Source organism: Thunnus maccoyii, chromosome 18 (genome assembly GCF_910596095.1).
Source record: "Thunnus maccoyii chromosome 18, fThuMac1.1, whole genome shotgun sequence".
In the NCBI taxonomy this organism is placed as follows: Eukaryota; Metazoa; Chordata; class Actinopteri; order Scombriformes; family Scombridae; genus Thunnus; species Thunnus maccoyii.
In genome coordinates this window covers 25328323-25352468 of record NC_056550.1, presented here as the reverse complement: position 1 = coordinate 25352468, position 24146 = coordinate 25328323, and the positions used below count along the sequence as shown (strand labels likewise).

Below are 24146 nucleotides of genomic sequence, written 5' to 3'. Positions count from 1 at the left end.
TGCTGTGCATGTGTGACTTTCAGCAAGCAGGGGAGGGTTACGGGAACGACTGCTGAAGGTAACCTCCAAGTGACGAGAAAGTACAAAGACAAGGAGGAGGAGGAGGAGGAGGAGGACTGGTGGTGCTCTTCAGGAGCTGACAGGTTGTTGTTTGCAACATCAGAAACAGGACACAAAGTGGACAGCCGGAGGGACAAACACTGTCCACCAGCTCCTCAACATTTACAGTCAGATTTCTGGGTTGTTTACTCACCACACAGTGGACTGGAAGGCTTGTAGCAGGAAGATTTACAATGAGAACATGTACAGTATACAAACACAGAACAAGAATTCATTCATCTTATAGTATTTAGCATTTTCCAACTTGTTAAAGTGTTGCTGTCCAGCTCCAATTATGTCAATTAAAATTTAAACCTGCAGTCTTGAACTTTTTGTCTCCTTCCTCTGGCCTTCAGCTCTGGCAAACTGATCACTGCTGGTTGATGTAAAACGCATCACGGTGCGCCAGCCCAAGAACGTCGCCTCAGACACCAAATTTAAAAACTTTGTGAACTTTGAAATACAGCGAGATTTACCTGATGGTGATTGGCTAAGTCAGCATTGTGTGAACTTGTTTGGCTTGAATGTAACAGGGATGAAAACAGCACAAAAAGATCAGATAAATTTTGGTTTATTTTTTCAGATAAACTGAGGCATTAAATGTTTATTTATGGGCTGAGAGAATTATCTCATTTCTTTATCTTATATATACTTAAAAATCCTTTTGCCTATATGAAAAGTGGCATCAAATGAAACAACATTTCCTAAATGGGACACAAAAACTCTCCACTGAAACACAGGATGACCAAAATATTTCATTAAATCTTCTTTGTGTTATTGTCTTCCTGCAGGTAAACTGTACAGTTCTCAACTCTAACCAAGCACAACTACATATTATATGTCACATCATATCTGACAACACTGAGCGCAACATATTTCCTCTCATCAAAACAGGATTTCAAGCACTGATTTAGTAACTTGTTGTAATTTCTCCTCGTTACAGAGCCTATAAACACACAATCTTCCTCACTGCTGCATATTAACAGATGATGTGATGTATTTTCAAGCTGACAAGCTGCTGTTCACACTTGCCTCGGTGCACTACTCCCCCTAATATGATGAGAGCTTAAGTTTCAGACACTCTCCCATGCTTATTCTAAATGTGGTACGAAGCGGTCGTCATGTGTTTCCACCCACTTGTGATGCTCACACAGCCTTAAGTATAGCACACGCTGAACATCATTATGTGTTAACTTGTAAACAAAGCAGACAAACCAGAGAACTTCCCTCAAGGTGGCTGGCTAGCACTAACCTTGGCATGGACCAGCATCCAGGAAAAAGGCGAGATATGTTGCAGGCATTCAACCTTTTCGAGGTAAATCTCTAAGAAGGCTGAATAACATGCACATAACATTATTAAAAAAAAAGCAGTTAACAGATGATAAGCAGCTGCAACGATTAGACGATTAATCCCGTCGAGTCATTCCAGCTTTTTTCAAATCTGATTTGAGAAGCTTCTCCACACATAACGTGCAGACGAGAGAGTGATACGGATCTTCTCACGCAACATTTCCATGAGTGTTGAAGGATTCCTTTAAAAGTTTCACATCAGCAAAGGCAGTAATTGTTAAATCTTCGACTCAACATGAGGGGCTTCCCGAATCTATTTTTGCATTGACCGTTTGGCTGGATGCAGGCGTTGCTGCTGTATGTCGTCTCCCTGCAGAATGTCAAACTTCCTTCCAGATTAACAGTTACATGTTGTGTCAGAGAAAGCTTTGGTAATGATAAATATGTGCCTGGAAACAGTGTAAAAAATCAACTGCAGGCTTCTTTTTGATGCCATTCAATGTTACTGCTGCAGATGGATGTCTGTGAATATCCTTTTCACAAAGGTTAACTTTATAATAATGTTATGGTTCCAAACTGTACATGCATGTATGACTGGTTTAGACCCCAACAGATGTACATATGGACGTATCAAAACAATGATAATGACCATTTTCTCCTGACACAATCCCAAAAACAAAATGTTGACATTGTCCTGACATCTGTCCAGAGTTAAGGCCAGTAAATCCAAGAGAGGGGCTTTGAAGGTGAATGAGCAGGTGGTCCAGGATGAACATGAAGGTCATGATGCATCACAGAGACACTACGAGTTACGTACGGTTCATTTTCATAAACTAACACAATGACAATCCCTCTCTGAATAAATATTATTACACTAAACACACCGATTAGGCGATTCCTGGGCCATCTGAGCAGCAAACGCAGCATAAACGTTCAGTAGCTAATGACAGTGCTTGACGGTATGGAAGGCATGTAAAAATAGTGCGTGAGGATCATCACCTGTTGCTGCTGACATGTTCCTATTACCACTAGAAGATCCTGTGCCATATTTAAGTGTTGGGTAGAAATCGATAATGCGTCTTGATTGACATTTGAACAGAGTGACTTTGCCGAGTTGGGAGCATACTGTTTGCTTCGTCAGCACATTCATCTTGATAAAAGGAGCTTCAACCTCCTGCTGGTGTTCACTTAGAGGCCTGACCACTGGTAGGAGCAAACACTTACCCTTCTAACACAGGCATCTGTTAACAGCTGTGCATTTGATTCAAACTACTGAGGTGTGCAAACCCTGTAAGTAAGTCACACAAATATCCTCAATTTCGGTGAAAATCTTTTGAGTTTTGAAAGAGAATGTGCTTTATTTTCTTTCTTGTTTGTCTTGAGGAATCAATATGAGCTCTGATGCCGAGATGGCCCAGTACGGGCCGGCGTCAATCTTTCTCCGTAAACCCGAGAAGGAGCGAGTCGAGGCTCAGAACCGGCCGTTCGACGCCAGAACAGCCTGCTTTGTGCCTGATGCCAGGGAGCTGTACATCAAAGGTGTCATCCAGCAGAGAGAAGGTGGCCAAGTCACCGTGAAGACCGAAGCTGGGGAGGTGAATCCGTTTACCAAGTACAGTATCACTGATTCATCCATTTTACCACAAATCAGGCATCAAGCAGTAATAAAGCAGAGTAATTTGCAGGTATTTAATGGTTCATTTTTAGGACAAATTCAAAGAAAAAACAAAAATAAGTGTGAAGCTGGTTTACTTGGTTGTGTCCAATCATATTTGGGTTCATACATAGTTGTTAATTTGCAAAAGTTCTTAATAAATTCTTTAATTGACAGAAAATACTTAGTTTCAGTGTGTAGTTTTGTGTGTCAAACGATATATTAGTATATTAGGTTGCTTCAATAATTTTTAAAAAATGGCTGCTATGTAAATTCTTAGGACATGTCTTTGAAAGAGATGTAATTTGGTCATATATGGGAAATGTTAGACTCACAAGTCAGTCTCTAAACGCTTCGCTCAACTAGAGACTGAGGACAATCTCCTAGCTTTCGCAGTTAAAACTGGGTGGAAACACGTAAAGAGTTTAAAAAAAAAACAACCTGTATTGCAGAACGAATCCAAAGTCTTTAGGACGGCCCTTCATATTGGGGTGCTGACATGCAGTTCACTGTGGAGGAGAATGGGGGGCGGGGGGAGAGCATCATTTTCAGTAAGGCGGTCCTTGACAAAATGTAAAGGCCGTAGGTTTGTTAGCGGCTGTACTCGCTGCCGTTCAAGCAACTACAGTACAATTAGAAATCCCTAAACGATCGGTAGGCAGGGAGATCTTTGATTGTCTGGTATTGCAAGACTAGAGAAATGTGCTCGTTATAGAGTTTAAGAAACAACCTAATATGCTAACATGTAGTTTGACACACAAAACTACACACTGAAATGTCACTGTGTTTTGTAAAATGTTTTGTTTTGTGAAATGCTGTTATGTTTTGCACCTCAGGGCCACCGTAACCTTCTGTTAAACACCTGCAAATTACACAAAATGAAGCGTTATCCATCAAGTGTCGTGTTCTAGATGTCGGAATCTAGAGGCAGCTATTTGTTTACGTGTCTACTTTTATTGTTTTATAGCTCATGGACTCAATTTCCACTTATAACTGCATTATGCAAAACTATTTGAGAGCAATAAAAGCATACTTTACTGCAATGGAGTGTAACAGGTGGCTGCCTGGAAGGTGAGAAAACACAATCAAAAACACTACAGTGTGCTTTAAAACTGATCAGTAAAGGCTACGTGATTTGTTTAAATTACTACACATTATAATTCATTTTTATTCTTTCATTTAAGTTGTTCTTGTGTGCTATTTTTCTTTTCTCTTTGCTGAATCCTATTCGTTCAAGCAGCAGGGGACATTCTATTTTCACCAATCAATAAAATCCTCTTCTTTTCTCTTCTCAATTTATTTTTTTCCAGACTGTAACAGTCAAGGACGAAGATTGCCATCCTATGAATCCCCCAAAGTACGACAAGATTGAGGACATGGCCATGATGACCCACCTCAACGAGCCTTCTGTGCTGTTTAACCTCAAAGATCGTTATGCAGCGTGGATGATTTATGTAAGTATGCCGGTGAGAACGGGGCCTTTTTCATCTCATTTGTCTGACTGATTCTCTTATCTCTTATGTCTCACATGAATTCTCGTCTGCAGACCTACTCCGGGCTCTTCTGTGTCACCGTAAACCCTTACAAGTGGCTGCCGGTGTACGACATGCAGGTGGTGGCGGCCTACAGAGGGAAGAAGCGCATGGAGGCCCCGCCGCATATTTTCTCTGTCTCTGATAATGCATATCAAAATATGCTCACAGGTTAGAGAGAGAAAGGAGTATTGTGATGACTGGTGATTCTATGTTATTCATCTTTATGCGTGTCACATAATCATTTTGTCTGTATAGTCTATTGGCAACTTCAGTTCCCATTTGACTACCGATCATCCCTTATTTTTAAAGTCACCCTTTTTATTTCCATTTTTATTTGACATTTGACTGAGATAAAACTGTCACTAAAGCTTTCTCATATCTCCATGTCTCCAACAGATCGTGAGAACCAATCTGTCCTGATTACGTGAGTCTGTTGTAGAGCTGCAACGATTAGTTGATTAATCGATTGGTCGATTGACAAGAAATTAATCGGCAACTATTTTGCAGATTCAGTAATCTTTTAAGCAAATGCTTGCTGGTTTCAGCTGCTCAAATGTGATGATTTAATGCTTTTCTTTGTCATTGATTACAGTAAACAGATTATCTTTAGTTTTTTAAACAATTAATTGTCAAAATACTCATCAGATTAATCAATAATGAAAATAATTATTACTTGCAGCCCTAAAAACTAAAAAAATGTTTCATGATAATTCAGTCGGTATGTTTTTTAGTTGCATGCAGGTGTCTTCTGTTCTGTGTCCACAGTGGAGAATCCGGTGCAGGGAAGACTGTCAACACCAAGCGTGTCATCCAGTACTTTGCGACAATCGCAGTGGCTGGTGGCGACAAAAAAGATCACACACCTGGCAAAATGCAGGTACTGGAAACATGACAGAAATCTAGTTCATAATCCCTCAACAAGACACAAGACTGAAAATAAACTTCATGGAGTTCTGATGATTGCTGTTTTGTGTTTTCCAGGGGACACTGGAAGATCAAATCATTTCAGCGAACCCTTTGCTGGAGGCTTTCGGGAATGCCAAGACTGTGAGGAATGACAATTCCTCACGATTTGTAAGTATGAACCATAGCCTGTATATAAAGATGGACATAGCAAAGTTTAATCATGGATGTATAAAGAGAACTGGATACAGGAAGAGCACCAGGCTTTGAAGCCAATTTGACATAGCGGCCAAATCGTGTAATTACAACGTCACGTGATGCACACTGGCCCAAAAAGACTGTTTCCCATAGACTTACATTATGAAAGAGACATCTGTAAATCAGCGGATACATTTTTCTGAGCGTCACAACCCCCGCAAAATGATTGAATTGTTTTATTCCCATTCAAGTTAGCCGGAGGGCTAAACCGGAAGTAGCCGACTCGGCCAGCGAAAGTCACTAGTGCGCATGCTCTATGGGCCACACAATGCGGAAGATCCGGGTACTTTCATACCGGGAAGTCGATTTTTTATTGCTTCATGTGCCACTGAGCAACTTTCATAGGAATGAACGGGGCTCCGCCTCCGACGCTGTATCCAGTTCTCTTTATTTCATCCATGTGTATAATGTAACCCGTTGGTTTGCATTAGAGCTGGTTTGAAGCCCAAAGTTTATGGTCGGCGCCATCTTTTCTGTTTGGAGCCTTCCAAATACAGAGTGTGGGGTGTTACCTTTCACACTGTGGAAACACACCTAGCTACCTTGGACTGAAGCTAACGCTAGCTTACTGGGAACACCGAGTGCTGCACACATGGGCTAATGTTAGCTATTTTAGCTAAACTGCAGACGTCAAAGCTACTATTAATGGAGCAATAATTTCCAAAATGACCACCAGCACACTTATTAGAGGGCCTGAATTTAGAGATTGAGACCATAATCACTTGTTGAAAAAATGATTGACTCAGTATTTCTAGAGAGAAGTTGACACTTTTTGAGGGGCAGTCAGGGATTTTTTGGAGCCAGCATCTACTGTAGCAGCCGTCGGTGACACTGCACTTACAGGTACTTCCACATTGGCTTCAGCCTCCAGTCGTGGTAGCTGCTGCTTGGTATGAGCTCTCATAAGGAGATTATTGACACACAAAATGATCCAAGAGATGTAATCTTGCCTTCTTCATTCTCCTGATATGTATTATCAACATTCATGATTTTGAGAGACGTTTGCCTGATTTCACAGAGGTTCTTATATTTCACAGGGTAAATTCATCAGAATCCACTTTGGAACATCAGGGAAATTGGCTTCTGCTGATATTGAAACTTGTAAGTTTGTCTTTCAAAATGAATAATCTCCAATATATTTATACTTGCAACAGCTAATCTTTACCTGACGTGTCATTCCATGTAGATCTGCTGGAGAAGTCAAGAGTGACGTTCCAGTTATCTGAAGAGAGGAGCTACCACATCTTCTATCAGATCATGACCGGCCACAAGCCAGAGCTTATAGGTATGGTGAGGAAATGATGTCTCAATTCCCTCGTTTGATCTTTTCTCACTCCTTGTTTGACCCAGAAATCATTCGAGTCTGCCATGAAGGACAAACCCAGCCTTTGCGGAAGTGTTTTAACAGACTGACACCATTGAACATCTGTGATTTGATGCTGTAGCTTATCGGACTGCTCTGTTTTATGTTTTATAACAGGACTCTAATTACTATAAATGTAGATGTTATTTGTTTCTGATTTGCCATTTAGTTAAAAATACAGAATCTGTGTTAACTGTATGCTTGCAAATATTCATGAACAACAAGACTTTTCTTTTTGTGAGCTGTTATTTCTCATTTTAATCAGAATATTTAATAATATTTATAGTTAGAGAGGATTAGTTTATGATCATTTCTATTAAGTCCCACGCAAGGCTGAAAAATCTCAGTGCGTTGGGTAGAAACTATAGTTTGATGTGAGCTATATTTACATAACTTCCACTTTCCCTAAACCATTTGAACTAATAAAAAATATCTCTACAGTATAGAAGACATTCTGATCCTAGATTATTAAATAATGAATTTACAATCAGAATATCAACAAATGCAGTCCGCTGCAAAATAAATGCATCAACAAAACTGTAAAAGCCGAGATGCAAAGAAAAGACACAAGTGAGGGAATTGTGGATGCAGTTAAGGGATTTGGGATTTGTACCCTGCAGTATATCTTTCAGAGTGAGATATTTGTAAGACTAGATGTGAAGAATAAAAGTAATCCTATGTGTTTCTATCTGCAGAAATGCTGCTCATAACAACAAACCCATATGACTTCCCCATGGTGAGTCAGGGGCAGATCACTGTGGCCAGCATCGACGACAAAGAAGAGCTGGTGGCCACAGACGTGAGTTATCTCTTGTCGGTCCTTTTCAGTGTTACACACATGCATTTTATTGGTTTCCACTAAGTGGTTGTTTATTATATTATTTTAAAGGGTTGAGTTTTAATGTAATACTTTTATTAAATGGACATGTATGAAACAACAATAGAGATATAAAAAAAAGAAGGTTGTAGTGAACAAATTTAGATTTTGAGACACATTCTAGTTTTAGGTCTTCCTATTTTTGTCAAGGATTCATTTATAACATTCATGTTCGAACAGGGAGCAAGACTTTTCCCTCATTATTATTAGCGAGACAAGACCAAATAGGTGAAAGACAGAACATAACAATAAAGGAGCAGTAATGAGGAATGGTTAAAAACTAGTGAGTCTTAGGAAATTTTAAAAAAATCATAAATTAAAAAACAAACCTAATAAAAAAAAACTTTATTGACTGATTTTTAAATGTGATAGACTGCCACTGATGTCTTGGGCTTCACCAACGAAGAAAAGTTGTCCATCTACAAGTTGACTGGTGCTGTGATGCATTATGGGAACATGAAATTCAAGCAGAAGCAGCGGGAGGAGCAGGCAGAGCCTGACGGCACAGAGGGTGAGGCGCTGCACTTTTAGTCTTTCTGTTATCAGTAAAGACATGAAGGTAATATTAACAAAACATTTCATTTTATCTCTCAGTGGCAGACAAAGTCGCTTTCCTCATGGCGCTGAACTCTGCGGACTTGTTGAAAGGCCTCTGCTACCCCAGAGTGAAAGTGGGGAACGAGTATGTCACCAAGGGCCAGACGGTCCCACAGGTACTGTGACAGCTCCGAGATTGAGCAAGTGATAATGCATGACAAGGTCTATTTATATAGACGAATCTGGGTTGTAGGTGGAAGAAGACGCGCTGCCATTAGCGCCTCACTTGTAAACCTGCATATAACACTGTAATGTATTTAAAAGGATCTCACTCTTTGTTAAGAAATCCCTCCAGGAGATCCCGTAAAAGTGGTTATATGTTGGAAATATAGCCATCATATACCATTAAAATGAAGGTTATAATCTAAAAAACTTTTTAATGAAATGAAATGAAATGTATGAAAGTTTTAATAGACGGCTAGACATCTTTTCTGGGCTGTTATTGGCTGCTTCAGCAGTACACATCAAATTTGGAAAAAAACGTAAAAACTGCAAGTTCCATAAAATATATTTTACTTTCATAAATCATTAAATCCTCCAGTTTCAATCAGATCCTGAGCTGCATGTCAACCAGGCACCATTAAAGACTGAGCAATAGTTGCTATTCCACATATTTCTTGCTAGCTTGGTGCTAGCGTTATGTGTCCTGGACAAAATTTAACTTTTACATTATCATGTGTTTCCGATTTTTAATACATTTGTAAAAACTTTTAAATTTTTTCCTCAACTCAGTGTCATAATCAATTCAAACTCATGTTTGACTGAATAACTTCCACATTCACACAGACTTGCTTCAACTGTCGACCGTAGTTAACCTAAACATCTCTGCTTTCACTGTCTGTGTAAATGTGTTAATTTAGTCTCTGCTCTGCCACTGCAGTAAGCAGCAGCACATAGGAGCGAACAACAAGGTGTTCCGATATTAAAAGTAATAGTCTCGGTGATTTGAAGAAATGCTACTCTGCTTAGCATCAGTTTGCCTCCACCTCATGTATTATTTTCTTGTAGACAAATCCGGTGTCTAATTTTTGTGTTGCATTATTGTATTTACAGTATATTCTGACTTGTTACCAGAGGAAATTTGGAGCAGTAATGCAAATGTGTAATTGATGCTCCTGTTAGGCTTCAGTTTTTACTGAATATTGTGTTAATAACACCTTGATATAGAATTTTTATCAGCCAGTCAGAAACTTCTTTTATCTCGTGGCCAAGATATAAATTATAAGATGCCTGTTTGCAAAAAATACATGTTTTTTGTGCTAAGGATTACTCCAAAACAACAAATTCTTGACTTTACATATCTTCAAAATCTCCTGATCAGGTCGCCAATGCAGTTAGCGCTCTGGCCAAGTCTGTTTATGAGAAGATGTTCTTATGGATGGTTATACGAATCAATGAGATGCTGGACACGAAGCAGCCCAGGCAGTTCTTCATTGGAGTCTTGGACATCGCTGGATTTGAAATATTTGATGTGAGCATGTGGACTCATTGATCATTTTTGGTCTTTTAATAGTGATAGGTTTCCATCAGTCAAACATATAATTTTATGGTATAAGTTAATACTAGTTCTTGTCACAGTTCAACAGCATGGAGCAACTCTGCATTAATTTCACCAATGAGAAGCTGCAACAGTTTTTTAACCACCACATGTTTGTGCTGGAGCAAGAGGAGTACAAGAAAGAAGGGATAGACTGGGAGTTCATTGACTTTGGTATGGACCTGGCAGCTTGCATTGAGCTTATTGAAAAGGTAGGATAAGTCTGCTGCACACAAAGTGAATATCTCAACTCATTTTAGACATCATCATATCTCATATGTGCTTGTAAAACATTCAACAGCCAATGGGCATCTTCTCCATCCTTGAAGAGGAGTGTATGTTCCCCAAGGCCTCAGACACCTCTTTTAAGAACAAACTCTACGACCAGCATCTTGGAAAAACAAACGCTTTCCAAAAGCCCAAGGTTGTCAAAGGCAAGCCTGAGGCTCACTTCACCTTGGTGCACTATGCCGGCACCGTGGACTACAACATCACCGGCTGGCTGGATAAGAATAAAGACCCCCTGAATGAGTCTGTGGTGCAGCTTTACCAGAAGTCATCAATGAAACTGCTGGCTTTCTTGTATGCCTCATTTTCTGGTGCTGAAGGTACGACATTCATAAAGCATTGAAATAATTCATATCAAAGCCCTGAAAAGTGCCCTAAGATGACTTTTGTTGTGATTTGGTGCTATATAAATAAAAATGACTGAATTGATTGATTGAAAAAACAAATTTGTGCTCTCAACTCATGTTTTTGTTGTGTAGAATCAGGTGGTGATGCTGGCAAAGGAGGCAAGAAAGGGGGAAAGAAGAAGGGTGGCTCCTTTCAGACGGTGTCTGCAGTTTTCAGGGTACAGAAATGATGATAATCTATGTAGAGATTACTTTCTTGCCCTGCATTGACCCCCCAAACTCCATTAATTAATAGGTAATGGTTGGTTAGACTGTTGCACTTTAAGGAGGCATGATCTGCATGTAGTTATAATCTCATCTCTACAGGGCCAATTCAAGGCAAGAAGCACTAATTGTTTTTTATTTGTGATAAATTATTTCAAATTTTATTCTCAGTGTTTGATGTCCTCAAAAGAAGGTGTAATGACAACTGTACTTTTGTAGGAAAATCTTGGGAAACTAATGACCAACTTGAGGAGCACACATCCTCACTTTGTGCGTTGCCTGATTCCAAATGAGGTTAAAACACCAGGTACAGAGTTACAAATACTTCAGCACCAAATACTCCCAACTCGAAATACAAAAGCACAAAATCATGGTGTTGAAATATGCTCCTAGTCTCAGTTGCCAATCATTTTCTGTCCGCCTCTCCGCAGGAATCATGGACAATCACTTGGTCATCCACCAGCTTCGCTGTAACGGTGTTCTGGAGGGAATCAGGATCTGCAGGAAGGGATTCCCCAGCAGGATTCTTTACGCTGACTTCAAGCAGAGGTCATTGATTCCTTACTTAACACACATGATAAAGACAACTAAAACGAAATTATTCCTCGGTGATAGTTGGTGATAATCTTTTTTTTATCCAAATCTGAACAGATACAAAATCCTAAATGCCAGTGCCATCCCAGAGGGACAGTTCATAGATGGAAAGAAAGCCTCTGAGAAGCTTCTTGGTTCAATTGACGTTGATCACACACAGTACCGATTTGGGTCTACAAAGGTATGTGTCCGAATGGATTGCAGGGTAAAGTTTAGAATAGACTTGAGCCTTTACAACCAACTTAATTGATTCATTGTAATGCACTAGATTCAGCATGACTACACTGTGTTGTTGCAGGTCTTCTTCAAAGCTGGCTTACTGGGTACTCTGGAGGAGCTGCGAGACGAAAAACTAGTTTCTCTTGTGACGCAGACTCAAGCCCTGTGTCGTGGTTATCTCATGAGAAAAGAATTCTCCAATTTAATTGCACAAAAGTAAGGTCAACACCAAGGTTATCATGGAAACTACAAAAAATACTGTACAGACTAAGAATTGTTGCTGTATATCTTACAGAGATTGTGTCTGGATCCTGCAATACAACTTGCGTTCATTCATGAATGTCAAACACTGGCCATGGATGAAGCTCTTCTTCAAAATCAAGCCACTCCTCAAGAGTGCAGAAACCGAAAAGGAGATGGCAACCATGAAAGAGGACTTTGTGAAATGTAAGGAGGATCTGGCAAAGTCAGAGAGCAAGAGAAAAGAGCTTGAGGAGAAAATGGTTTCTCTGCTGCAGGAGAAAAATAACCTCCTCCTGCAAGTACAGTCTGTGAGTATTCATCATATCTGAAAGACATTGATCTCATGTGAAACACTGTCTGAATGATCAAACATTAGTTTCATCTCCCTATTCTTCTAAGGACTCAGAAAATCTTTGCGATGCAGAGGAAAGATGTGAGGGCTTGATCAAAAGCAAAATCCAGCTTGAGGCCAAACTCAAAGAGGTGACCGAAAGGCTGGAAGACGAGGAGGAAATGAACGCCGAGTTGACCGCCAAGAAGCGGAAGCTCGAAGACGAATGCTCTGAGCTTAAGAAAGACATAGATGACCTGGAGATTACCTTGGCTAAAGTTGAGAAGGAGAAACATGCCACAGAAAATAAGGTGCGTTATTTCACCTGGACTGTCTGATTGGTGCTTGTGTCAAGGACATTGTGATCCCTTTGCTTGCTTGGACATCTCAACAACTACTTTACATTTTAATTAAATTTGGCAGAAAATAAGTCAGTGGGCCACAAAGGAAAAGATTAGTTTTTGATGCAGAGAGCGTCACCATGTGTCCATTTATGCAGCAATTTGCAGTCATAACTCCTGAATTGCAAGTTACAAGTTATATAAGAAAATTTCCTACCGTCCTATCTCAGTGTAGGTCATGCCCATTTCAGCCAGATTTTAAAACATTTGTTGTTTTTTTTTGTTTTTTTTTTCTTCCAGTCTGCACCTACTGGTAATTTGGTACATACCATGTTTGGACAATCATGAAAAATGTTTTCTCCTTTCCTATAATTGGTTGCCAAGTTGTTGTAGGTGTGGCCTATTTTACATAAATTGCCATAACTCTTAAATGCATCATACGTTTGCAACTGTATTTAGGTTTTTTACAAACCATAGTTTGTTTGGAAATCAATGGATGAGATTACTTTTTCCTCTTGGTTTGGTTTCTGTTCACACAGAATGAATTAAAGCAAATCAAAATGCATAACTAAAAGGCACCTGAGAACGTTCATTCTGCTCATTGGTCAAATCTGTCTGGGAAAAGTAAAAAAGAAAAAGTAAAGAAAAGGTCCTATGTGTCCAAATATCAAGAGAACATCATACTACATTGTTAGTCCAGGTCAGACCTCAATGCTAGCTGCTAGCTAGCTAGTTCATCAGCATCTCAGTATGCAAAATGCACCTGGCTACAGAAGCCATTTAGCTCAAACTTGCAGAGTATGCCTTATAGTTGGGTCGGATCAACAAACATTCCACAAACAAATTGCTCCAGAATTTTGTAGCGACCAGTCTCGCTTCCTCTAAAGGGTGTTTTGGTCCACACCTGAGTATGATTGCTGTGTTCAGATCTGCCCAAATGAATCAAACCAAGGGGGAAAAACAACCAGAGCACTTTTTAACCGGACTAAATGCAGGTTTGATAATTAGATGGCATTTCACCTAAAGGTGTTGCTGCTCCAACATGATTATTTTACATGGCCAACACTCAGTGGGTCATGAGTCTGACATGTTTGAAAGTTTTGCACATTTCATTCTAATATTCTCAACATGATCGACAGAATGATGTGTATCACCATGTCCAGATGCAGATTAAAAACTTCTGACAAAACTTTAAACATTTTAAATTATTTAAATAACAAAATTGAAGATTGAGTACAGCCTTGCTCTTTTTAGTGTTTAGTGTTTTTATTCGTAATGGTGCATATGCATACTTCCTGTTTCAGGTTAAAAATCTTATGGAGGAGCTGTCTGGTCAGGATGAAAACATTGCCAAACTGACCAAAGAGAAGAAAGCCCTTCAAGAGGCCCATCAACAGACGCTGGATGATCTGCAAGTTGAGGAAGACAAAGTCAACTCTCTGACAAAAGCAAAATCGAAGCTTGAACAGCAAGTGGATGACGTGAGTTAAGTCTGTAGACAATAATACACGCAAACACCAATGTTACTAAACAACCTAATTAAATTTATACAACTTGCTTTAAAGCTCGAAGGTTCACTGGAGCAAGAAAAGAAGATCCGCATGGACCTTGAAAGAGCCAAAAGGAAGCTTGAAGGTGATCTGAAACTTACGCAAGAATCCCTAATGGATCTGGAAAATGACAAACAACAATCTGAGGAGAAAATTAAGAAGTAAGTCAATACACTGATTGTGTGTATGTATGAAGGAATTAAGTCTTGGGATTTAAATTGACGACATTTATCTTCTTGTTCTCACAGAAAAGAATTTGAAAACAACCAGCTGCTCAGCAAAATCTCAGATGAGCAATCAATAAACAACCAGCTGCAAAAGAAGCTGAAAGAGCACAATGTAATAAAGCTTACATTTAATACATTAATCACACTGATAACAACCAATTCCCCCCTCAATGACGGTTTATCATTTTCTGTTTTAAGGCTCGCATTGAAGAACTAGAAGAAGAAGTTGAGGCTGAACGAGCGGTCCGGGCAAAGATAGAGAAGCAGAGGTCTGACCTCACCAGAGAGATCGAGGAGATCAGCGAGAGGCTGGAGGAGGCCGGAGGAGCCACCGCCGCTCAGATCGAGATGAACAAGAAGCGGGAGGCTGAGTTCCTCAAACTGCGACGCGACCTGGAGGAGTCCACCCTGCACCACGAGGCCACGACCGCCGCACTGCGCAAAAAGCAGGCGGACAGCATGGCCGAGCTGGGAGATCAGATTGACAACCTCCAAAGAATCAAGCAGAAACTTGAGAAGGAAAAGAACGAATTGAAGATGGAAATTGATGATTTGGCCAGCAACATGGAAACTGTTGCAAAAGCTAAGGTGAGAAATGTTTTTGATAAGAGAATCCAGAACTCACTTAAGCGCTATAATATGTGACTATTCTACATTAAAATGTCTAAAAACAACTAGACCTATGTTATATATTTTGTGTACTTACATTATCCCAAATGTTTCCAACAATTTTCAAACCCAGAGTAATCTGTAATTTTAATCAAGGTAACGGTCCGTTTCATTTGGTCGTCTGTCAGTGGCGTCATACCTCCTCTACCAAAGAGTATACGCATACAAGATAATAAATTGACTTTTATTCAGTTTTAAGCCACATTTTTATGATAAACCTTTTAGATCTTGGTTGTTTTTAACCAGATGAAGGATTTTAGTCATTTGACGTCTGGATCTTAAGTTATCAGAGAAACTAGCTGAGCAAACGTTAGCAGCAGCTCGGCTAGCAGCCCCTCCTGGACGTCCTCTTTCTGCCAAACAGCATCGGAGAAACACAGATTTTTAGCATAAAACTGTTTACTCACTGTTTTTACTTGTTTTAATCACTGGATCTGTTTTTTTTTTGGAGAGGAAGAGTAATCCTGTCCCAGACAAGCTGGTTGTTTAACAATGAAGACAACAGCTCCCATGATCCCATGCTACATCACACCGTCATCCAACATGTTCTCACTCCCAACTCGTTAAATATCTACGCTTGGTCAGGACCCCCTGGCGTCACGTTTTAAAGCACGGGGTACCCCTTTAGCGTCATTTTTCAACACGCAGTATCATGTCAGTCACTGTTAAAAAATAATTATATTTTATAGTGTGACAACGCTGTGGTAAACAAAGATCATGGTTTGGGTTAAAATCAAAAATAAAAACGGCGATGTGGTCTTGAACCGTGCTCTTCGCTGACTCTTTACCAGTTTCTGCCACTCCGTCTTTTGTTATTGTTTTGATTGAGAGACCCCTAGTGGCAGAAATGACATATTGTGCGTTTAACTGGTTGAAGGTCTAATTTGTGTTACCTTCACTTTATAGGTCAATCTGGAGAAGACGTGTCGCTCACTTGAGGATCAGCTTATAGAGCTGAAGACCAAGAATGATGAAAACATGCGACATATGGCAGATCTCACCAATCAGAGGGCCCGTTTTCAAACTGAGAATGGTAATTCCGTTCCTCCTTTTATTACAATTTGTGAAATTACAGCCTTTAATTTAAAATGTTTTCCTGTTTTGCTTGTCGTAGGCGAACTTTCTCGACAAATGGAAGAGAGAGAGAGTCTCATTTCCCAGCTGACCAGAGGAAAGCAGGGATTCACGTCACAAGTTGATGACCTGAAAAGACTGGTTGAGGAGGAAGCAAAGGTAGTCAAAGGTCACGTTTGCAAACACAGATACTTTTCCTGTTTTACTTTGATGATGATGTTCCGTATTGTTGTATTCCTGCGTAGGCTAAGAACGCCCTGGCTCACAGTTTGCAGTCAGCTCGTCACGACTGCGATCTCCTTCGTGAGCAGTACGAGGAGGAGCAGGAGGCCAAAGCTGAGCTGCAGCGCAATTTGTCGAAAGCCAACACTGAGGTGGCTCTCTGGAGGAACAAATATGAGACCGATGCCATCCAGCGCACAGAGGAGCTTGAAGAAGCAAAGTAAATACATACCAGGATTAGATCGATAGATCAGACTAATGCTGGATTTGCAGTTTATTTCTTAAAGGACCATTTTGCTGACCATGCTGCCGATGTTCTCTGTGTTTCTGGGGCAACAGCTACAAAATCTGTTGCTAATATTGGTTCACTGTTCACAGGAAGAAGCTCGCCCAGCGTCTCCAAGAGGCCGAAGAACAAATCGAAGCGGTGAATTCAAAGTGTGCCTCACTGGAGAAAACTAAACAGCGACTTCAAAACGAGATGGAGGATCTCATGGTTGACGTGGAGAGGTCCAACAGCTTAGCAGCTACGCTTGACAAGAAACAGAGAAACTTTGACAAGGTATTTTTGGTTTGAAGTACATCTCATAGCTTTATAGCACATCAGTAATTATTACAGACTAATGTTTTAATGAATTCAGATCCTAGCCGAGTGGAAGCAGAAGTATGAGGAGACTCAGGCAGAGCTCGAAGGCGCTCAGAAAGAATCTCGATCTCTGAGCACTGAGCTTTTCAAACTGAAGAACTCCTATGAGGAAGCCCTTGAACACCTGGAGACGATGAAAAGGGAAAATAAAAACCTGCAACGTAAGTGTGAGGAGCAACTTTTGAAGTAGATTATTTCAAAAACCTCTCTGTAATTCATTTTTCCTTTCAAAACGCAGAGGAGATCGCTGACCTGACAGAACAGATTGGGGAGGTTGGGAAGACGATCCATGAACTGGAGAAATTCAAGAAGCAGGTGGAGACAGAGAAATATGACATGCAAACTGCGCTGGAAGAAGCTGAGGTATAACTGGTAGCCGAGGTGTTCATTTAAAACACAGCATGCGTGTTGTTTTCACGTAGAAAAAGGACAGATTATTGTAACACACTGTAGATGTATGGTGAGAGTAATCACAGATGTTTAAATGTTTTTTAAGGCCTCCCTGGAACATGATGAGTCTAAGTTCCTGCATGTGCAAATGGAGCTGAACCAGGTGAAAGCCGAAGTGGACCGAAAGGTGGCGGAGAAAGACGAAGAGATGGACCAGCTGAAGAGGAACAACCAGAGAGTGGTCGAGTCCATGCAGGCCACTCTGGACGCCGAGGTCCGGAGCAGAAACGACGCCCTGAGAATCAAGAAAAAAATGGAGGGAGACCTCAACGAGATGGAGATTCAGCTGAGCCATGCGAACAGGCAGGCGGCCGAGGCTCAGAAACAACTGAGGAATGTTCAGGGGCAACTCAAGGTACAACAACTTTTAGCACTGATGTCCACTTTTCATACCATTAACAGAGAGTAATAGGTTTAAGCAAGACTATGTAACTTCTGAAAGAATAATTAAAGAATAACGCTGGCAATGTTCTATATTTTTCTTATTGTCAACAATGGAGCCATTTCTAAACTACTGTAGCCTTTATAATGAAGGAACAGTGATCACGTTTTGAGTCTCCAGAGAGTAGTTCTGTGTGTTACATATCAAGGTCAAGAAGTTGTGATTTGTAGCACAACAAGCTAATGAAACTCTGTAAACAGAACCGTGTCCCAGACATGCTCAATGGCGTCTGCCTTACACAGAACTACTCTCCGGAGACTGAAAACGTGAACGCTGTTATTAGTCTTTGGAGCTGTTTCTAAACAAACTAATGTGACCACAATATTCGTAGTAAAGGAATATGTCACCTAGTGCAGCGATGTGGCTCACTGATGTGTTTTTAATCATTTTTGGACAACAACAGAGGTCTACAGCACAGAGGATTAAGATATATCAGGCTTTGGATACACACACAATACTTGTAAGTAGATAAATCATTGCCGACCAGAAAGCCTTATCCTTTAACACATTCTTTCTCTTACGAATGAAACGTTGAATTGACAAGCAATATATTGTAACATGAAAGGTTTTGTCACTACAAAAGGTCTATGTGGATACCTTTACTATACAAACCACATTTCGGCGACCCACTTAAGCCAGTTGTAAGCAGCTTAGCATCTCGCAGTTATGAGTCAAAGCAACTGGCACAATTTGGCCACTTGGAGATGTTTTGGAGAGGTTCGGGGACACCAGTCACACCACAAACTTGCTACCTTAAATTAGGCCTAAAGGTCTGGAATTTTATGCAGGTGTGGCTGACAAGAAGTAGAAGGTATGTGGTGATTTGCGTAGTTCTGGTATAAAGTGTGTCCTAGTTATTGTTATTCAAATATGACTCATTATAGACGAGGACCAAAAACACTTTTTTGAGCCACATTTGAGCTAATGTAATTTTGTTTGTGTTTTAGCCACATGCTAAACAAGTACGTTTCCAGGAATGAAACCTAATACATGCATTTTGGCCTTACAGTTATCTGTTATAAGCTTTTCTATTTGTGAAAATTCAAAAAAAAGGGGTAGATGTTAAGAGGCTACTGCATTTGCATTGTCAGGATGCCCAAATCCACCTGGATGACTCTGTCAGAGGGCAGGACGATATGAAGGAGCAGGTGACCATGATGGAGCGCAGAACCACCTTGATGCAGGCTGAGATCGAGGAGCTTCGAGCGGTTGTGGAGCAGACGGAGCGGAGCCGCAAAATCGCTGAACAGGAATTGATTGATACCAGTGAGCGTGCAGGACTTCTTCATTCTCAGGTAGGTTGTTTACCAGTATTAAACGAACCTTTTTGAATTGTATTATTTAAATATATGTCTAAAATCTGCTTCATGTTTGGCAGAACACCAGTCTTTTGAACACCAAGAAGAAGCTCGATGCAGACGTAACTCAGCTTCACACTGAAATAGAGGAAGCTGTTCAAGAGGCCAGGAACGCAGAGGAGAAAGCCAAGAAAGCCATTACTGATGTAAAGTGCTCTTAAACGGCTGTTATTTGTTATCTATTTAAGACTGACTTCATTAAATTAAAAAGAAATCAACTCTTCCTACTGTGGCACTTGCAGGCTGCCATGATGGCCGAAGAGCTGAGGAAGGAGCAGGACACCAGCGCTCACCTGGAGAGGATGAGGAAGAACCTGGAGGTCACAGTGAAAGATCTACAGCACCGCTTAGATGAGGCTGAAAACTTGGCCATGAAGGGCGGAAAAAAACAGCTTCAGAAACTGGAGGCCCGGGTACGAATATCACAACGAACGGATGTGCACATCAATCATCTGCATGTCAGATGTGCAACTTGTATAATGAGCATCTACTATAATTAAATCACAACACACAATTTTATGCATAAAACTTTACTGTGTTACTGCATGTCCTGTTTGAATCTGTGTGTTTGTATTTGTTCGTTTTCTTGGTAAATTTATGGAAAACGTGTTATCTTTAGGTTCTTTTATGACAGAATAAAACCAAACCGATCGATTAGGCAATCAACAGAAAATCAGCAACTATTTTGATAATCGAATCATTGTTTTAGTCATTTTTGAAGCAAAAATGCCAAATATTTACAGGTTTCAGCTTCTCAAATGTGGAGATTTTAAGCTTTTTTTGTCATATACACAAAATAAACTGAATATCTGGGTTTTAGACAGTTGGTCGGACAAAACAAGACATTTGACAACTTCGTCTCTGGAAAATTATCACCATAATTTTTCACTAATTTCTGACATTTCATTGACAAAAATGATTAATCAAGAAAATAATCAACAGTTTACTCAAATTGATTTATTTATTTGGATCACCATTAAAAGCTCTAAATTCAAAATACTTCTGCAATAATTTCATGTGATAATGTGAATCAAAAGTAAGTAAAAGTAATATTACATCTACACATATATATGCAGAAATATAAACACCTGTATAAAACAGGTAATATAGTAGAATAAAAAAAGGTACTTGATAATGTGAATAACCGTTAGTTGTAGCCCTGAAGTAGATATTTTTGTACTTAAGTAGTTCAGCAAAGGATTCAAAATGTTACTAGAGTGTTATATTATTACAGTATATTATATTGTTTTTTATTATCACTAAAAAATACATGTGAGGGAATTTCAGTGTTGTAGTTCATCAATGTGGAGCCAATTTTACATACTTTGGGTAGATGAATAGTAATAGTACTGCATCATATTATATAAGTGTGTCTGTATATAGCACCTTTGACACACTAATGCAGCTTTAAGTGTATGTACTTATTTACATCTCACATCTGAACTAACTTGCTCTTTTAGGTCCGTGAGCTGGAAAATGAACTAGAAGGTGAGCAAAAACGTTCTTCGGAGGCCATCAAAGGAGTCCGTAAATATGAGAGAAAGGTCAAAGAGTTAACCTATCAGGTAAAATCTACAACATCTTTGTCTCACTACTATATTTTAATTGTTAAAATGAACTTAGAGAGTTATAGAGAGAATGATTTGGAGGCCCATCCAGCACTTCCCCTGAGAGAGGTTTGTTTTATTTCTTTCAGTCTGAGGAAGATAAGAAAAACATAACTCGACTGCAGGATTTGGTGGACAAGCTCCAGATCAAAATGAAGGCCTACAAACGGAACGCTGAGGAAGCTGTGAGTCACTCACACACATCAGCGAAAACCTACTCAGTGATTCAGCGTCTCGTCACTAATACATTCAACATTATTCATCCCCCAGGAGGAGCAGTGTAACGTGCACATGGCCAGATTCAGAAAAGCTCAGCATGAGCTGGAAGAGGCTGAAGAGAGAGCCGATGTGGCCGAATCGCTGGCCAACAAGATGCGAGCCAAGAGCCGTGAAATCGGCACAAAGGTACTGAGTGTCCTGTGTTTTATAAAGACTGTAAATACTTTGCTGCTCCTTTGAAAAGAGGATCTCTACCCGGTATGTGCATCTCAATCACTGAGGCTGACATGATATGCATGTCGATGGCCAAAGTGCAAAACCTCCTATCTGCAGAATTTTCTGATTGGTGGATTTCACTTTGGATGATGAGAACAAGGAAGGCTGAACATTCATTTCCAGTGGACGAGGAAGCAAATACACTAAATTTAAGGAATTCTGACCCTAGTTTACTACAATGTAGTAACTATTACATTTACTACATCTTTTTACTTGAGAACAAACTTCATTTTATTTTTAATTTAATTTTAATTATTAACTTAATTTAGAGCATCTTCCAACTTGCACCAAGTGCAAAAGCTCCTATCTGCTCTTTGCGAGGCATTAATATCTAGTCAGTATTGTTAACACATAATATAATAATATAGTCCAAAAACAGTGTATTATGTATTGGGTATCCTAAACAAACAGCATTCTGCAAGAAAACAAGTTTTTTTTAGTTTTCTCAAAAAAGTGCATTTTTCAGATAGGAGGTTTTGCTCTTCGGCCATCGTTATGCGATATGATATGTGCGATTTAATGCGATGCAAAAGAATGATGCTGTGCGATTCAGTAAAGTACAGAGAGTTTGATTTATTTCTTAAGCATACAGCAAATTATGAATCAACTAAAAAAGTGCCATTTTTACTTTCCATATTTGTTTCTCTAGTACTGCAGCTCAGTAAGCATCTTGTTTATGTTGTTTCTTTCTGACCTTTTAATAAAAAACACTTGGACATGCATACGCTCCATGACTCAAACAATTACTGTCAAAATAATTTAACAATCACTTACTCCGACATGCGGAACAATAATTCTAGAGTGCGAGTTCCACCCGGGAATGTTTTGGCAGCGCACCAATTAGCTGTAGCATGTTAGCACCTCTGAGAGAGTTTAGAGAGGAGGATTCAATCTAAATATCAAATTATTGGTCACATTTCCGAATAATAAAGACATAGAGACTCTACTAATAATTATATATAAATAAATCAGATTTTAAACCAGGTAACTGCATCATGAACGTTTATGCCGGTGACCTCTGTGTTTATAGTAAACAGAAACTGACCTCACTAAAACACATCAACAGTTAATCACATCATCAGTTTTTCATTTTTTCATTATTTTTATTGAAGTATTTTTATTATTTATATAATTTATCTATTTTTTATTTTATTTTTTGCTACAAGCATAACCCACACGGATCTCCGACCACCTCTGTCAGCGGTCGAGTTGCATTGTGGGTAATGTAGGCACCGCGTTTTGATGAGGAAGAAGAATGCGTGTAATTGAAAAAGATGATATCTCTGATTCTGTTGTTTTTTTTCTTTTGTTGACTGTCCATCATGAGTCCAACAGTTTTATAGGAGTGCATTGCTAAATTGGTGGAGTGCTCCTTTAATACGCGTGTTAGAAATGATGCCTCCTTGTAAAAATTATGTATTAATATACAATGATTTTGTTTTTTTTTTGATGTGTTTGTTTTCCAGGCACAGGAGGGACAAGGCGAGTAGCTGAACAAGACCCCGCCTGCTGTTTGAACACCAGCTGATACAAATGTGCATGACAGACGAATAAGATATACAGCAGTAGTTTATATTAATATTACAGCGTGTTAAATAAGTAAGTCTGATGGATCTTTGACATTAGCTACAACATGAACAACATCACAGCTGGTGTTTTGTAGCTACAACATTAAAAGTCTCCAAATATTCAAATGACAATAAATCTCCTTTAAGACATGAGATAAATGGTAGATTATTCCTGATCTTGAGGCTCCCAGTTTCAAAATCTAGTTTTAAAATCTACATTATTTAAACTTAGAGCTGCAATGATCACTCAAGTAATTGATCGTTCAACAGAAAATCAATCATTAACTGAATATCTTTGGGTCAAAACAAGACAATCAAGGACGTCGCCTTCAGCTTTAGAAAACAGTGACCAACATGTTTTTAACCATTTTCTGACATTTTATAGACCAAACAATGAATTGATTAATCAAGAACATAATCATTAGTTGCAGCTCTATTTAAATTTAATACTGTATATGTTACATATTCCTGAATTTATGTGATGAATCAATTTATCAAACAGCAAACCTGATTAATTGGTTAATTGATGTCCAACAGTCTCTTCTGTTCAATAATCAATAATCAATCAATAATAGATCATTTGGTCATTCTCGTCAAACTGCTTTTACAGTTTCTTCACAGAAATTTATTTCCCCAATTCAAGTCAAAATTGACACATTTCTGTAGTTTCCTTCATTGTCATGGTTTAGTTTCCTGCATATTCTTGTTGTCTTTGTTTATTACAACAGTAATAAATATTTAAAGTTTAAATATTTGTTTTCTGTTTTCTTGCTCTTCTTTTGTAACGATCTGTGCATCCTGGAAGAGGATCAAAACTTCCTGAGGCAAATTTATGATAAATAAAAATTGACTTGACTTTTATCTATCATAATATATCAATACTTGTACAACTAATATTGAACATCAATCATAGAAATAAAGGTGTCACTGATATAATTCTCTAGTACGGATGTGCAGAGGTCCCAGTATTTGTATTTGTATCTGTATTTGTTGAGGCAGCAAAATTATTTGTACTTGTATAAGAGTCTTAAAAATCCCGTTTTTGTTTTTATAATACTTTTAATTTTAGAAAAAAGTTTTCATGAAGTGTTCCCTTGG

At 39.2% G+C, this 24146-nt stretch overlaps 1 protein-coding gene across 2 annotated transcripts; it reads left to right on the top strand.

Moving 5' to 3' along the window:
- The first annotated feature begins 924 nt into the window (after nucleotides 1-924).
- On the top strand, nucleotides 925-24008 carry LOC121884029 (myosin heavy chain, fast skeletal muscle-like). 2 transcript variants are annotated; one of them, XM_042392547.1, is made up of 39 exons: nucleotides 925-2984; nucleotides 4354-4497; nucleotides 4590-4746; nucleotides 4975-5002; nucleotides 5344-5455; nucleotides 5560-5652; nucleotides 6777-6840; nucleotides 6926-7024; nucleotides 7798-7901; nucleotides 8352-8490; nucleotides 8574-8692; nucleotides 9898-10047; nucleotides 10155-10325; nucleotides 10415-10721; nucleotides 10881-10966; nucleotides 11232-11319; nucleotides 11444-11561; nucleotides 11664-11787; nucleotides 11905-12041; nucleotides 12121-12376; nucleotides 12468-12710; nucleotides 14045-14221; nucleotides 14306-14451; nucleotides 14539-14629; nucleotides 14716-15105; nucleotides 16093-16219; nucleotides 16301-16419; nucleotides 16506-16702; nucleotides 16861-17044; nucleotides 17124-17289; nucleotides 17367-17491; nucleotides 17625-17933; nucleotides 19112-19315; nucleotides 19399-19524; nucleotides 19621-19791; nucleotides 20839-20943; nucleotides 21075-21170; nucleotides 21256-21390; nucleotides 22947-24008. In XM_042392547.1, the coding sequence occupies exons 1-39, from the start codon at nucleotides 2781-2783 to the stop codon at nucleotides 22968-22970; spliced, it is 5835 nt and encodes a 1944-aa protein (XP_042248481.1). In that variant the 5' UTR covers nucleotides 925-2780; the 3' UTR covers nucleotides 22971-24008. The 2 variants fall into 2 exon arrangements, with proteins under 2 accessions (XP_042248481.1, XP_042248482.1); XM_042392548.1 differs by lacking the exons at nucleotides 925-2984; nucleotides 4354-4497; nucleotides 4590-4746; ... (1 more) ...; nucleotides 5344-5455; nucleotides 5560-5652 and adding an exon at nucleotides 6496-6582.
- Nucleotides 24009-24146: the final 138 nt, after the last annotated feature.

Bases quoted from the DNA above. Each gene is read 5' to 3' on its own strand.
- LOC121884029 (XM_042392547.1), top strand. From the start codon at position 2,781: ATGAGCTCTGATGCCGAGATGGCCCAGTACGGGCCGGCGTCAATCTTT. The intron at 7,025-7,797 runs GTATGGTGAGGA...TTCTATCTGCAG, and splicing joins CCACAAGCCAGAGCTTATAG to AAATGCTGCTCATAACAACA. The intron at 8,491-8,573 runs GTGAGGCGCTGC...TTTATCTCTCAG, and splicing joins AGAGCCTGACGGCACAGAGG to TGGCAGACAAAGTCGCTTTC.